This window comes from Ceratotherium simum, chromosome 9 (genome assembly GCF_057802395.1).
Source record: "Ceratotherium simum simum isolate JZ-2026a chromosome 9, ASM5780239v1, whole genome shotgun sequence".
Classification (NCBI taxonomy): domain Eukaryota; kingdom Metazoa; phylum Chordata; class Mammalia; order Perissodactyla; family Rhinocerotidae; genus Ceratotherium; species Ceratotherium simum.
The window spans coordinates 67,852,331-67,867,320 of NC_141908.1; the positions used below are offsets into that span (position 1 = coordinate 67,852,331).

A 14,990-nucleotide genomic window follows, 5' to 3' on the forward strand; every position below is an offset into this window, starting at 1 on the left:
ACAAAAATCAAAAAACCAACAAACCTTAACTCGTGCGAGTTCAAACAGAAGAATTTTTCTGGGTATTGATATTATTATATAAATTCACATTTTCAAAGGAGTCAGCATGTAGCACCAGAGATACAAAGGTAACTTCTCTATTCTATTAACCCTAGTTTTTTTTGTAAATCTGACTTGAATAAAATCTTGATTTTCATTTCTCCAAGAACATTCACAGAGAATGAAACTGAAATTGGCACAAGCTAATGCACATTGAGGTCTGATTTTAACTTCAAGTATTGGTTTTTCTTCTCCATAGATGAATTTGAAAGCTGTGGTTTCACACAGCCTATCGCTATCGTTCAAGCCTGGGATTTCAATGCAGCAGCCTGAACTTCATCACAACACACGGTTGCTAAGGACCTCACCCACTGGCTGCAAACTACCCGTGACTCTTGGCTTGAAGTTTCTGTTCCTCTCAGCCAGACAACTACCTGCCCCTCCTGTGTCAACTGCCTCTGACTTTCTTCCAAATAGGGTGACAGAAAGCTGGCCTCGGTCTGGATGTTCTCCATTCCATGGCAGGGTGTGTGTGTTCCAGACAGAATTTTAGAACAGGAAGCATCATCGAATCCCAGCCTCTCACATTATAGATGGCTCCTATTTTACGAAAAGAAGTACCAACTGTTTGATCTCAGGGTTCCTCATAAAACCGCAGACTTTTAGAGCAGCAATGGTTCTTAGATCCAGTCTAGTCCAGAGGTTCCAACGTGGTGTCACTGGCACACCAGGGGATCCAGGATGTCTCTCAGTCTGTGTTGTAAAGCCCGTCTGGAATGCCAAGCGTTGCTATCGGCTACAGACGTTGCCATTTTTCTTAGCTGTGGGCTAGAATTTTACCAACTCAGTGGGCATCCTGCATGTCTCAGGCAGAACAGAAGCTCTGATAAGCATTTACATCTGTCTTTGATTAACGAAATAGAGAAGTTAATACTGTTAACACTAAATGGAGTAACACAAAATCTTGAAAAACACTGGGTTCACTGAGGCAAATAGAAAGGTGAGGAAAATATGGGAAACCATTCAGCCATAGAACATCTTCATTTTACTCATGAGAAAACTACGGTCCATAAAGATTATGTGCCTGGACCAAGGTAATTCTATAAGTGGGTGGCTGAATGTAATGACTGAACAAGAACTCAAGGTTTTGGGTGTTGGTCCAGGGCTACTTATAATTTTCTGGCTGCCGCCATGGTCAGAAACCCTCCTTCTTAGACAGATCTGAGTTATTTTTTCATCAGTAAATCCATTACTACTAAGCCTTCATTTCCTCATCTGTAAAATGGGTACATAAATGGTACCTACCCCCATAGGACTACAATGGATATTAAATATGACTGCAGTTAAAGCACTTTTAACTGTACTTTTAAATGTACTGCCCAGCACACAGTACACACTCAACAAACGACTGTTCAGTGAAGACTTGTATAGAGCTGTTCCCCAAGGTGTAACTCGCTGCAACATTCCCCTGAGTCGGCAGCTCTGGAAGAATGTGATAATTGCCTTCATCCTTAGATAAAGGACCACACTTGGTTGCCTCCCTTGCAACCAGAGGTGGCCAATGAGATGAAGGGAAGTTGGCAGACAGTGATTCCAGCAAAGCTTTTAAAGGATTTTATGGGGGAAAAAATGAAATAGAAATGTTAAGCTCATAGCAAATTAGGAGCAGTTCTGGAGTTAGAACTCCTGACTTCCCCTTCAGCGCCAGGATCTTAGGGCCCTCCACAGACAGCCCATAAAAACACCACGAGCAGCCACCATTTCTGGTTTCCTATGGATCAGACATTGTGCACACGTTAAACATCACAATAACCCTGTGAGATATTACTATCCGTGTTTTACACGTGGCCAGTAGTGTCTCTTGCTCAAGGTCACAGGTTAGGGCTGGGGAATTTGGGTCCGATTCTAAAGCCGAAGCTCTTAGCTTCTCTAGTCTAGTCAATTTATGCTGAAAACTTTATTATTCCTCTATCTAGCTATTCCTTTGGACTTAAGCCCCGTGTTGCAAGTCGGGAGACTAGGGTCAGCTGTGCCAGTGACTAGCTGTGTCACCTGTGCCAAATCAAAACGCCTCGGAGCTTCGGCTGCCTCTGCTGTAACACGCGGGAACGGGGCCGGACTGAACTCGGCGGCTGCTCCCGGCCCTACAGCCCCAAGATGTCCGCGCCGGCGGAGGCCGGGGGAGGCCGGGGGAGGCCGGGCAGGCGGGAGGGAGGTGGGCCGCCCCGGGTGCAGGCCGCGCCGCGGGGCAGGGCAGCGCCCCCCCGGCTCCCCGGCCTCGCCGCCCGGGCAGCGAGAGCGCCCGCCGGTGCCCGCGGTTACCTGACAGCGCCGCCGCCGCCTCCTCCTCGCCGCGCGCCGCCCAGGGCGGCAGCCAGAGCAGCAGCCACCAGGGCCCCGGGGGCGGCCGCATCCCGCCCGGGGCTCAGCTTCGCGCCGCCCGGCTGCGGCCCAGCCCTCGGGGCCGGTTGGGCCGAGAGCAGCGGAAATGGCGCGCGGCCCAGGAAGAGGCGGGGGAGGAGAGGCCGGCGCGCGGGAAAGGCCGAGGGCCCGCCCCCGGGGCGGAAGGGGAGCCGGGCCCAGCGCTCCGCCCGCGCCCGCGGCTGCCCGCACGGCGCCTCTCTCCCGGCCCCTCCGGGCCGCGCCCGCCAGTCTCCGCGCCGGGAGGAGGCGGCGGGAGGCGGCCACTCTTCTGGGAATTTTGCCTAAAACTTGCCTGACCCGTGACCTGCGGGGTTTCGGGGCTCAGTTCTCAGAGATCCCGTGAGTGACACCCCATGAAAGGCAAGGCCCTTCAGCAACCCCCCTTTTTATAAATAAAAGTCAGTTTATTTTTTGTTTTTGTTTTTCATTTTCCTCTTTGTGACAGCAATAACAAATTGGCACTTTGGTTGTTGAAATAACATTGACTTGGATGTCTAAGCTAATAAACATACCACATTTTGGTATAAAGAGGCTCTAAAACGTTCCCTCACCAATATGAAAACATATCCCTTAAAATTAGCTTGCATTAAAAACATTAAAAAGATACAGAGAACAGATTGGTGGTTGCCAAAGGAGGGGGGGGGTGCAAAATGGGTGAAGATGGGCAAAAGGTGCAAACTTCCAGGTATAAGATAAATCAGTAAATTCTGGGGATGTCATGTATAGCATGGCAACTGAAGTTATCAATACTGTATCGTGTATTTGAAAATTGCTAAGTGTAGATCTTAAAAGTTCTCATCACAAGAAGAAAATTTTTTGTAATTATGTGAGGTGATGGATATTAACTAAACTTATTTGATGATCATTTTGCAGTATATACATATATTAAATCATTATGTTGTACACATAAAACTAATACAGTGTTATATGTCAATTATATCTCAATAAAACTGGAAAAAAATAGAGTGGCCTTAACATTGATAATTAGTATAGAACTTACAGCCTTGAATAATATTATACTGTAAAGAACAGACCCTCCTCAGGCCCCAGAAATCCATTAATATGATTCAATATTTCATACTAAACATTTACTAGAATAAAAGGTCATTTCCTCTTTTCTAATTCCGGTCTTCTGCTGAGGTACCTCAGAGAACCCAACTAACTGTGACAGAAATCATCCTCTAAAAATAACACAGCTTCATTTTCCCTAAAGGTCTGAGTAGAAGTCACTAGATTTTCCCTGGCTTCAAAGTAAGGTTTAACCAGCTGCCCGCAAACTTCTGGCACCACATGCATACCCATATATGGCTTTTAGAAAGTTCAGAAATCTCCTTGTAAGGGACTCTTCAAGGGGATGATTTTTACAAATAAACTGTTAGTACTTGAGCTCTCACCTTGTGTGACCCTGCAGACTGTCACCAGAGAAACAGCAGAGCCTGTGATCCAAGTGTGAGGTGGGCACTTGCCTCTTGCACAACGGCTTTCTTTCCTAACCACATTCATTTTGATTTAGTTTAATTTTGGATGGCACTATGGAAAGAAACAGGTAGATTCTTGAATGACAAAAGTGTTTTCCTGTGGCTGTATCTGGTAGAGAAATAACAGAGCAGGTAGCAATGTACTAAATTAACATTTAAAGTGCTATTCGTATAGTATATCTTTAATAAATATCTGTAAAGAAGCTAAATTGAAACATCACATTCCTCTCTATAGGATAGCAATAAATATTTTTCCAGAAATAATGAGAATATTAGAAGGTGATAGTTCCATCACTGGGGACAATCATGAAACCCCACCTCACTTCCTCAATCTTTCTCTCATAGGAAAACCTTAAGCCACTGGGGAAAGGGAGGAAAACATTACCACCAACAGGGCCACAGCAAAGATTCACTGCTTCTAGGAGAGAAATAGAAGCACAAACTCTCTGCCCCTAGGGGGCAGCAGGAAACATTGAGCTCAGTGTCCTGAACTGACACAAAATAGAGGTTAGCCATCTCTGGGAAACCCTCTCTCACTCAAGATACACCACAGACACAAAGCAGGATTTGGCTGCAGTGGGTAAGAGGGGGAGAAATACTGAGAAAGACCCACTTCCAAGGCTCTAAGGTACACAGGACATTCCTAAGACAAGGGTGGCCAGGAGTGTGGAGAACCCCTTTGCCCCACAAGCCAAGCACCAATAAGAAGCTCTCTGCTGAGGAGGAGAAAGAGTGTGGGGAGAGATCCCCTCTGTAACACAAGTGTGCAAGGATTGGTGAAAGCTGAGGGACACTGAGAAAAAGTCTCCAGCACTCCAGGCACCATGCTAAACACAAGGTAATAGCAGAAGAATTTGAAGCCTGTGGTACACCAAAGGTAATGATAACAACAAAAAAACCCAAACTCGGATCAACTCCTGACTAGATTGAGTCAGTCACTCACATTATTGACCTGATGGAAGAAGAGGCATGCCCCAATCTGGGTATAAATATTATTTACCTCAGTCTTTACTATTCTTCTACACAATATCCATCATTCAATCAAAAATTATAAGATACCCAAAAAATCAGGGGAAAAGAATCCATTATCAAGAGTTAAAGCAATCAACAGAACCAGATTCAGAAATCCCCTAGATGTTGGGCTATGATTAACATGTTAAATGATCTAGTGGAAAAAGCAAACAACATGTGTGAACATATAGGGAATTTCAGCAGAGAGATGGAAATTATTAAAAATGTGAAATTGAAATGCTAGAAATTAAAAACATATTTTTAGATAAAAGTTCTCATCACAAGAAAAAAAATTTTTTTAGTAACTACATAAGGTGATGGATGCTAACTAGACTTACTGTGGTGATCACTTCACAATGTATACCAATAATGAATCATTATGTTGTACATCTGAAACAAATATAATGTTATATGTCAATTATACCTCAATTTAAAAAAAAATAAAAATTTAAAAAGAATTATTAGAGATGAAGAATTCCTTCAATGGACTTATTGGAAGACTGAACATAGCTGAAGAAAGAACCAGTGAATTTGAATATAGGTGTATAAAAATTATCCAAACTAAAACACACAACAAAGACAAGAATTAAAAAAATCAATGGATTTCAAGAGCTGTGAGACAATATCAAGTGGTTTAACAAACAAAATTGGAGTCCCAGAAGGAGAGGAGAGGAAGAATGAGGCAGGGGAAATATTTTAAGATATAAAACTGATAATTTTCCAAAATTAATGAAAACAGAAGATAGAGAGAAAATCTTGAAGGCAGCCAGATAAAAATGACATGTTGGAAACAGAGGGAAAACCTTGTCAGAAAGCATGTAAGGGGGCCGGCCCAGTGGTGTAATGGTTAAGTGCGTGTGCTCCGTTGCAGCAGCCTGGGGTTCTCGGGTTTGGATCCCAGGTGTGCACTGATGCACTGCCTGTCGAGCCATGCTGTGGCAGTGTCCCATATAAAGTAGAGGAAGATGGGCATGGATGTTAGCCCAGCGCCAATCTTCCTCAGCAAAAAGAGGAGGATTGGCGATGCATGTTAGCTCAGGGCAAATCTTCCCCACAAAAAAAAAAAAAAGAAAGAAAGCATGTAAGCCAGAAGATAATGGAGTGACATCTTTGAAGTAGTAGAAGAAAAAATACTGTCAATCCAAAATTATATACCCAGCTATAATATCTTTCAAAAAATGAAGTTTTTTTTTTTTTTTTTAATTTTCAGCAGACTTGCACTACAAGAAATGTTAAAAGAAGTCCTTCAGGGGCCAGCCTCAGTGGCCGAGTAGTTAAGTTCAGTGTGCTCCACTTCAGTGGCCCGGATTCAGTTTCCGGGCGCAGACATAAACTTGTCAGTGGCCATGCTGTGGTGGCAGCTCACATACAAAATAGAGGGAGATTGGCAACAGATGTTAGCTCAGGGCAAATATTCCTCAGCAAAAAAAAGAAAAAAAAAGTTCTTCAGAGCTAGCCCTGATGGCCTAGTGGTTAAAGTTCAGCACTCTCAGTGACATCAGCATCATGGCAGAGTGAGCTTTCCTGTAAACTCTTCCCCCAATAAGATACAACAAAAGGAACAGTCACAGACCAACAATGGACTCGTAGACAGCAAAAAGGAAGATTGGAAAGATCCACACTGCCGCACATCTGAAAGTGGAATGTGCTGGGGCTCCCGGAGGAAGTGGGGAGAGGTAAGGAGAACTCCTGTCCCTCCCCATCAGATCAGCGATCCTGGTCCACTCGGCTTCCAGAGAGCGGGGAGGGGTGGCCCTCTGTGGGGAAACTGTAGCACTTCGGGCTCTCTCAGCCAGTGGGAAACTCCCACACAGAGGACTCAGAACTGGTACAGGGGTACCATCAACATCTGAGCACCCCAAGAGAGTGGATAACGAGGGGTGAGTGAGAAGCCCCCCATGCCAGGGACCCAGCAGGCAAAAGAGAGAGCCTCTTTACCCCCGTGCTGGACACTGCAGCTCAGCCGACCAAACCAGACCAAGTGGCTGGCCGATCGCAGGGAGCAGCCAGGGAAGAGCGCAGGGAGCTCATATTACACAGCCTTTAACCCCCACACGGTGGTGGTGGGTGGAAAATGCAACCAGATATTTCCAGGATTAGGAAAACAAAGTGAATACAGGAACCACAATGCAAAGGTACATGAAATCACCAGACCAGAAGGAAAATGATGAGCTCTCAGAAACCAACCCTGAAGACACAGAAGTCCATAACGTAAATGACAGAGATTTCAAAATAGCTATCATAAAAAAAATCAGTGAAATATGAGATAACACAAACAATTCAATGAGATTAGGAGTTTCTTCACAAAACTGATTGAAATCATAAAGAAAAACCAATCAGTACTGATGGAGATGAAGAACACAATGGAGGAGATAAAGGAGAATCTGGAATCTTTAAAGAACAGAGCTGACAATATGGAGGAAAGAATTAGAATTACAGAGGATAGGAATACAGATATGTTCCAGATGGAAGAGGAGAGAGAACTAAGACTAAAATGAAATGAAGAAAGTCTCCGAGAAATGTCTAACTCTATTAGGAAATGTAACATAAGAATTACAGGTATTCCTGAGGGAGAAGAGAGGGAAAGAGGAACAGAGAGCCTATTCAAGGAAATGATAGCTGAGAACTTCCCAAATCTGGGGAAGGAGCAGGAAATACTACTAAATGAAGCCAATAGGTCACCTAAATATGTCAACAGGCAAAGGCCCATTCCACGACATAGAGTGGTAAGGCTGGCTAAAGTCAATGACAAAGAAAGAATATTAAGGGAAGCTAGACAAAAACGAAAAATAATGTACAAAGGAACTCCCATCAGGCTCTCAGCAGATTTCTCAACAGAAACTTTACGGGCTAGGAGAGACTGGAATGATATATTCAAAATACTGAAAGACAAAAACTTTCAGCCAAGAATACTCTATCCAGCAAAAATATCCCTCAAATATGATGGAGAAATAGTAACTTTCCCAGATAAACAAAAGCTAAGGGAGTTCATGGCCATGAGACCCCCACTACAAGAAATACTCAAGAAGGCCCTCAGGCCTGAAAAAAAGAAACGAAAGGGAATACAAAGCTTGGAGCAAAGAGAAAAATAGGTAGACAAAATCAGAAAAATAGTAGATCTTCACCAGAATAGGTTAGCAACCACTTAAATACAAAAATCAAAGATCAAATGAAGGAATCAACCAAAAATAAATATAACCTCATCACTGTAAACACACACCCACAACACAAGATAGAATAAGGTATAACAAGAATGACTTAGAAGGGGAAGAGGAAAGAGATTGAATTGACTTAGTATAAGGAAATAAGAGGCTATCAGATAATGGACTATCTCATACACAAGATTTTTTTATACAAACCTCAAGGTAACCACTAAAAAAATAATCATAACAAAATCCCATATGATAAACAAAGACAAAACTAGAAGAGTCATAACACAGAACAACCAAACTGAATTGGCAGTCCGAAACAAATGGGACAAGAAACAAAGGAAATGCAAAAGAACCAGAAAATAAGTGACAAAACAGCAACATTAAGCCCTCATATATCAATAATTACCCTAAATGTAAATGGATTGAACTCTCCAATCGAAAGATACAGAGTGGCAGGATGGATTAAAAAGCAAGACCCAACAATATGCTGCCTCTAGGAAACACATCTCAGCTCTAAAGACAAGCACAGGCTCAGAGTGAAAGGATGGAAGACAACACTCCAAGCTAATGGCAAACAAAAGAAAGCAGGTGTTGCCATACTCATATAAGACAAAGTAGACTTCAAGATAAAGCAGGATAAGAGAGAGAAAGAAGGGAAATATATAATGATAAAAGGGAGACTCCACCAAGAAGACGTATCACTTCTAAATACCTATGCACCCAACATAGGAGCACCAAAGTACATAAAGCAACTATTAACAAACCTAAAAGGAGACATTAACAACAACACAATAGTAGTAGGGGATCTTAATACCCCACTTACATCAATGGATAGATCATCCAGACAAAAAGTCAATAAAGAAGCAGTGGACTTAAATGAAAAACAGGACGAGATGGACCTAGTAGACATATACAGAGCACTCCATCCAAGAGCAGCTGACTACACATTCTTCTCAAGTGCACATGGAACATTCTCAAAGATAGACCATATGTTGGGAAACAAAGCAAGCCTCAGTAAATTTAAGAAGATTGAAATCATAACAAGCATCTTTTCAGACCATGCTATGAAACTGGAAATCAACCACGAAAAAAAAGTGGGAAAGTGACAAAAATGTGGAGATTAAACAACATGCTACTGAACAACCAATGGATCATTGATGAAATTAAAGGACAAATCAAAAAATATCTGGAAACAAACGAAAATGAAAATATGCCATACCAAATCATATGGGATGCAGCAAAAGCAGTACTGAGAGGGAAACTCATAGCGATACAAGCCCACCTTAACAAACATGAAAAAGCCCAAATAAGCAATGTTAAATTACACCTAACAGAACTAGAAAAAGAAGAACAAACAAAGCCCAAAGTCAGTAGAAGGAGAGAAATAATAAAAATAAGAGTAGCAATAAATGAAATTGAGACCAAAAAAACAGTAGAAAGAATTAATGAAACAAAGAGTTGGTTCTTTGAGAAGATAAACAAAATTGACAAACCCTTAGCTAGACTTACTAAGGAAAAAAGAGAAAAGTCTCAAGTAAATAAAATTAGAAATGAAAGAGGAGAAATTACAACGGATACCACGGAAATACAAAGGATTATGAAAGAATACTATGAGAAATTATATGCCAAAAATTGGACAATCTAGAAGAAATGGATAAATTCTTAGACTCATACAACCTCCCAAAACCGAACCATGAAGAAATGGAGAATCTGAATAGACCATTCGCAAGTAAAGAGATTGAAATAGTAATCAAAAACCTCCCAAAAAATAAAAGTCTAGGACCAGATGGCTTCTCTGGTGAATTTTACCAAACATTCAAAGAAGATTTAATACCTATCCTTCTCAAACTCTTCCAAAAAATAGAGGAAGATGGAACACTTTCTAACTCATTCTATGAGGCCAACATCACCCTGATACCAAAGGCAGAAAAAGACAACACAAAGAAGGAAAATTACAGGCCAATATCGCTGATGAACATAGATGCAAAAATCCTCAACAAAATACTGGCAAACTGAATATAGCAATACATTAAAAAGATCATACACCATGATCAAGTGGGATTTACACCAGGGATGCAGGGATGGTTCAACATCTGCAAACCACATCAACAAAACAAAGATCAAAGAGTCTTCAGAATAACATGGATTGAAGAGACTTGCGAACACTTGCCATCTCTTGCTGCTGCTGTTACATGAAAGGAGATATTAAACATTTGTTTAATTTTTAGATGTGTTACACATATTTCAACAAATACAATATTTCAATGCTTAAAAAAAAAAACCACATGGCCATCTCAATAGATGCAGAGAAGGCATTTGACAAGATACAACATCCATTTATGATAAAAACTCGCAACAAAATGGGTATAGAAGGAAAGTACCTCAACATAGTAAAGGCTATTTATGACAAACCCACAGCAAACATCATACACAATGGGGAAAGACTGAAAGCCATTCCTCAGAGAACAGGAACAAAGCAAGTCTGCCCATTCTCACCACTCTTATTCAACATAGTACTGGAGGTTTTGGCCAGAGCAATTAGGCAAGAAAAAGGAATAAAAGGAGTCCAAATAGGCAACAAAGAAGTGAAACTCTCACTATTTGCAGATGACATGATTTTATATATAGAAAACTCTAAAGAATCCATTGGAAAACTATTAGAAATAATCAAGAACTACAGCAAATTTGCAGGGTACAAAATCAATCCACAAAAATCAGTTTCATTTCTGTATGCTAATAATGAACTAACAGAAAGAGAGCTCAAAAAGATAATACCATTTACAATTGCATCAAAAAGAATCAAATATCTAGGAATAAATCTTACCAAGGAGGTGAAAGACCTATACAATGAAAACTACAAGACATTATTGAAAGAAATTGATGATGACATAAAGGAATGGAAAGACATCCCATGCACAAGGATTGGAAGAATAAACATAGTTAAAAGGTCTGTATTACCTAAAGCAATCTACATATTCAATGCAATCCCAATCAGAATCCCAATGACATTCTTTACAGAAATAGTAAAAAGAATACTAAAATTCATATGGGGTAACAAAAGACCCCGAGTAGCTAAAGCAATCCTAAGAAAAAAGAACAAAGCTGGAGGCTTCACAATCCCTGACTTCAAAACAAACTACAAAGCAATAGTAATCAAAACAGCATGGTACTGGTACAAAAACAGACACATAGATCAATGGAACAGAATTGAAAGCCCAGAAATAAAACCACACATATACAGACAGCTAATTCTCGACAAAGGAGCTAAGAACATACAATGGAGAAAGGAAAGTCTCTTCAATAAACGGTGGGGAAAACTGGACAGCCACATGCAAAAGAATGAAAGTGGACCATCTGCTATCGCCATTCACAAAAATTAACTCAAAATGGATCAAAGACCTGAAGGTGAGACCTGAAACTATAAAACTCATAGAAGAAAATATAGGCAACACACTATTTGACATTGGTCATAAAGGAATCTTTTCGGATGACATGCCTACCCAGACTAGGAAAACTAAAGAAAAAATAAGCTCGTGGGACTTTATCAGATTAAAGAGCTTCTACAAGACAAATGAAACCAGAATCAAGATGAACAAACAACCCACCAGCTGGGAGAAAATATTTGCAAAACACATATCTGACAAGGGGTTAATCTCCATAATATATAAAGAACTCACACAATTGAACACCAAAAAAACAAACAAGCTGATCAAAAAATGGGCAGAGGAAATGAACAGACACTTCTCCAAAGAAGATATACAGATGGCCAATAGGCACATGAAAAGATGTTCAACATCACTAATCATCAGGGAAATGCAAATCGAAACAACACTAAGATATCACCTCACGCCCATTAGAATGGCTATAATCACCAAGACAAAAAACAACAAATGTTGGAGAGGATGTGGAGAAACAGAAACCCTCATACACAGCTGGTGGGAATGCAAACTGGTGCAACCTCTATGGAAAACGGTATGGAGATTCCTCAAGGAATTAAAAATAGAAATACCCTATGATCCAGCTATCCCACTACTGGGAATCTATTCAATGAACCTGAAATCAACAATCCAAAGAGGCTTATGCACCCCTATGTTCATTGCAGCATTATTCACTATAGCCAAGAAGTGGAAGCAACCCAAGTGTCCCTCGACTAATGATTGGATCAAGAAGATGTGGTATATATACACAATGGAATACTACTCAGCCATAAAAAAAGACAAAATTGTCCCATTTGCAACAACATGGATGGGCCTGGAGGGTATTATGTTAAGTGAAATAAGCCAGAAAGAGAAAGACAAACACTGTATGATCTCACTCACATGTAGAATATAAGCCAACACATGGACAGAGAAAACTGTATTGTGGTTACCAGGGGCAATGGGGGTAGGGGGTGGGCACAAGGGGTGAAGGGAGACATATATATGGTGATGGACAAACAAAAATGTACAACCCAAAATTTCACAATGTTATAAACTATTAAAACATCAATAATAAAAAAAAAAGTTCAGCACTCTCACTGCTTTGGTGACCTGGGTTCATTTCCCAGTGGTGGAACCATACCACCCATCTGTCAGTGGCCAAGCTGTGGTGGCAGCTCACACAGAAGAACTAGAAGGACTTACAACTAGTATGTATAACCATGCACTGGGGCTTTGGTGAGGGGGAAAAAAACGTTCTTCAGGCAGAAGTATGATAGCAGGTAGAAATTTACATCTACACAAAGAAATAAATAGCTCTAGAAATAATAAAAATGAAAGTAAATATAAAAGTTTTTATTATTTTAATCACTTTAAAAGATAATTGTCTAAAGCAAAACTAGTTGCAATGCATTGTGGGACTTATATGTAGAATTTAAATGAATGACAACAATACCACAAAGGATGAGAGAAAAGAAACAGAAGTATATTATCATAAGGTTCTTTCACTATACATGAAGTGATATAATAGTATTTGAAGTTAGATTATGATAAATTAAAGTTGTATATTGTAAACCTTAGAGCACTACTAAAATCTTTTCAAAAGAAGTATAACTAATAAGCCAATAGTGGAGATAAAATGGAACAATAAAGTAATCCAAAAGAAGACAAGAATATATGAAAAAAAAGAATAAAGAAAAATTGACAAATAGAAAACAACTAAAAAGATGGCAGATTTAAATCCAACCATATTAATAATTACATTAAATATAAATGGTCTCAACATCCTAATTAAAAGGCAGACATTGTCAGATTGGATAAATAAACAACAGCTTATTTAAATGCTATCTACTAGAAATACACCTTATGTATAAAGATAAATAGATTAAAAAGAAAAAGATGGAAAAAGATATGCCACACAAACACCAAACAAAAGAAAGTCAAGTGTCTATATTAATATCAGACAAAGTAGACTCTGGAACAAGGAATATTACTAAGAATTCAGTGGTCTAGGGTAGGGCTTGAGATTCTGCATTTCTAACAAAGTCCTTGATGGTTCTGTGGACCACATTTTGAGCAGCAAATCCTCAGAACATTAGGCCCATAGATAAATTGGTAGAATGAGGTCAGATGGAAGGATTCCAAGATCAAATAGTTTAGAAAATACACCTTACTGTATTATCTCCCTTAGATGTTCACAATGAAGAATAGCATATTAAATACTTAAAAACAGCTGCAGTAAAGAAATTTGCAGAAGGCAGCCTCCAGCATGGTCTCTAATGATCTCCTCTATTTCCTGTGATGCATGCTCTTGTGTAATCCCTTCCCCTTGAGTGTGGGCTGGAAATATTGACTTGTTTCTAATGAATAGTATATGGCAGAAGTGAGATATCACTTCCAAGATTAGGTTATAAAAAGACTGTGGCGGGGCCGGCCCCGTGGCTTGGCGGTTGGGTGCGCGCGCTCCGCTGCTTACAGCCCAGGTTCGGATCCTGGGTGCGCGCCGACGCGCCGCTTCTCTGGCTATGCTGGGGCCGGGTCCCACATAGAGCAACTAGAGGGATGTACAGCTATGACATACAACTATCTACTGGGGTTTTAAGGGGTAAAAATTAAATAAATAAAATCTTTAAAAAGACTGTGGCTTCCATCTTGGGTGCTCTCTCTCACTCTCTCTGGGATCACTCGAACTGGGGGAAGCCAGCTACTGTGTTATGAGACAGTCCTGTGGGGACCCACGTGAGTGAGCAGATCTTCCCCAATAGAATCTTGAGATGATTGCAGGGCTTGGAGGAACTCTGAGCCAGAACCACATAGTTAAGCTCTTTCTACACTCCTGACCCTCAAAAACTATGATATAGTAAATATTTATTATTTTTGCCTGTTAAGATTTAGAGTAATTAGTTATGTAGCAATAGATAGCTAATATAAAACTAGTTTGACCTTTCCTATCCAGTGTTTAGACAAAAGGATTGGTTAGTTTTTACCCTACTGATGCTGTGTTGTTTCCATAATGATCTTTCCTGGTATTGAGGAATTCTGGGTGAGAGATTTGGTTTATGCTTATGCTCCAATACTTCACCAAAATTTAAACCTGAAAATTCTTTTTCCCAAATAAAACCTTTTAACATCCCATGCTTACACAGTTTAGAAAACACTACACTTAATCTTTAGTAAAGTCTTATTTCAAAGTCAAATTTCAACTATATAATGAGCGTTAGACTGCTTAGACCAGAGTGTTGAAGGTGTTAACAGGTGAGCATCACACCTAAGCTTTGTGGTGACAATGGCAATGAGTTAAAAAAAAAAAAAGACACCAAGGAGAAGGAGAAATACAGGAAGACAGAATCTGGAGTGTGGTCAGATTTAGGAAGACTCTTAGGTCCTTTGACATCTTTGTGGAATGTTGCTTCCTTCTCCTGAGAAGCAGATGGGATTAACAAACCGTGGTTATTGCAGACTACTGTTCT

The 14,990-nt window shown here is 40.4% G+C and overlaps 1 protein-coding gene across 6 annotated transcripts in view; it reads right to left on the reverse strand.

Moving 5' to 3' along the window:
- Nucleotides 1-2,482, reverse strand: part of NEMP2 (nuclear envelope integral membrane protein 2) — a 34,914-nt gene extending 32,432 nt beyond the window's left edge. For 2 of the 6 annotated variants that reach the window (XM_087435495.1, XM_087435494.1), the window contains exon 1: nucleotides 2,362-2,482. In XM_087435495.1, coding sequence (XP_087291621.1) covers nucleotides 2,362-2,452 — 91 coding nt within the window. In that variant the 5' untranslated portion in view covers nucleotides 2,453-2,482. Of the gene's footprint in view, nucleotides 1-24; nucleotides 2,260-2,361 lie in introns of those variants that run through there. The other 4 variants (XM_087435496.1, XM_087435498.1, XM_087435499.1 and 1 more) reach the window with 4 other exon arrangements.
- Nucleotides 2,483-14,990: the final 12,508 nt, after the last annotated feature.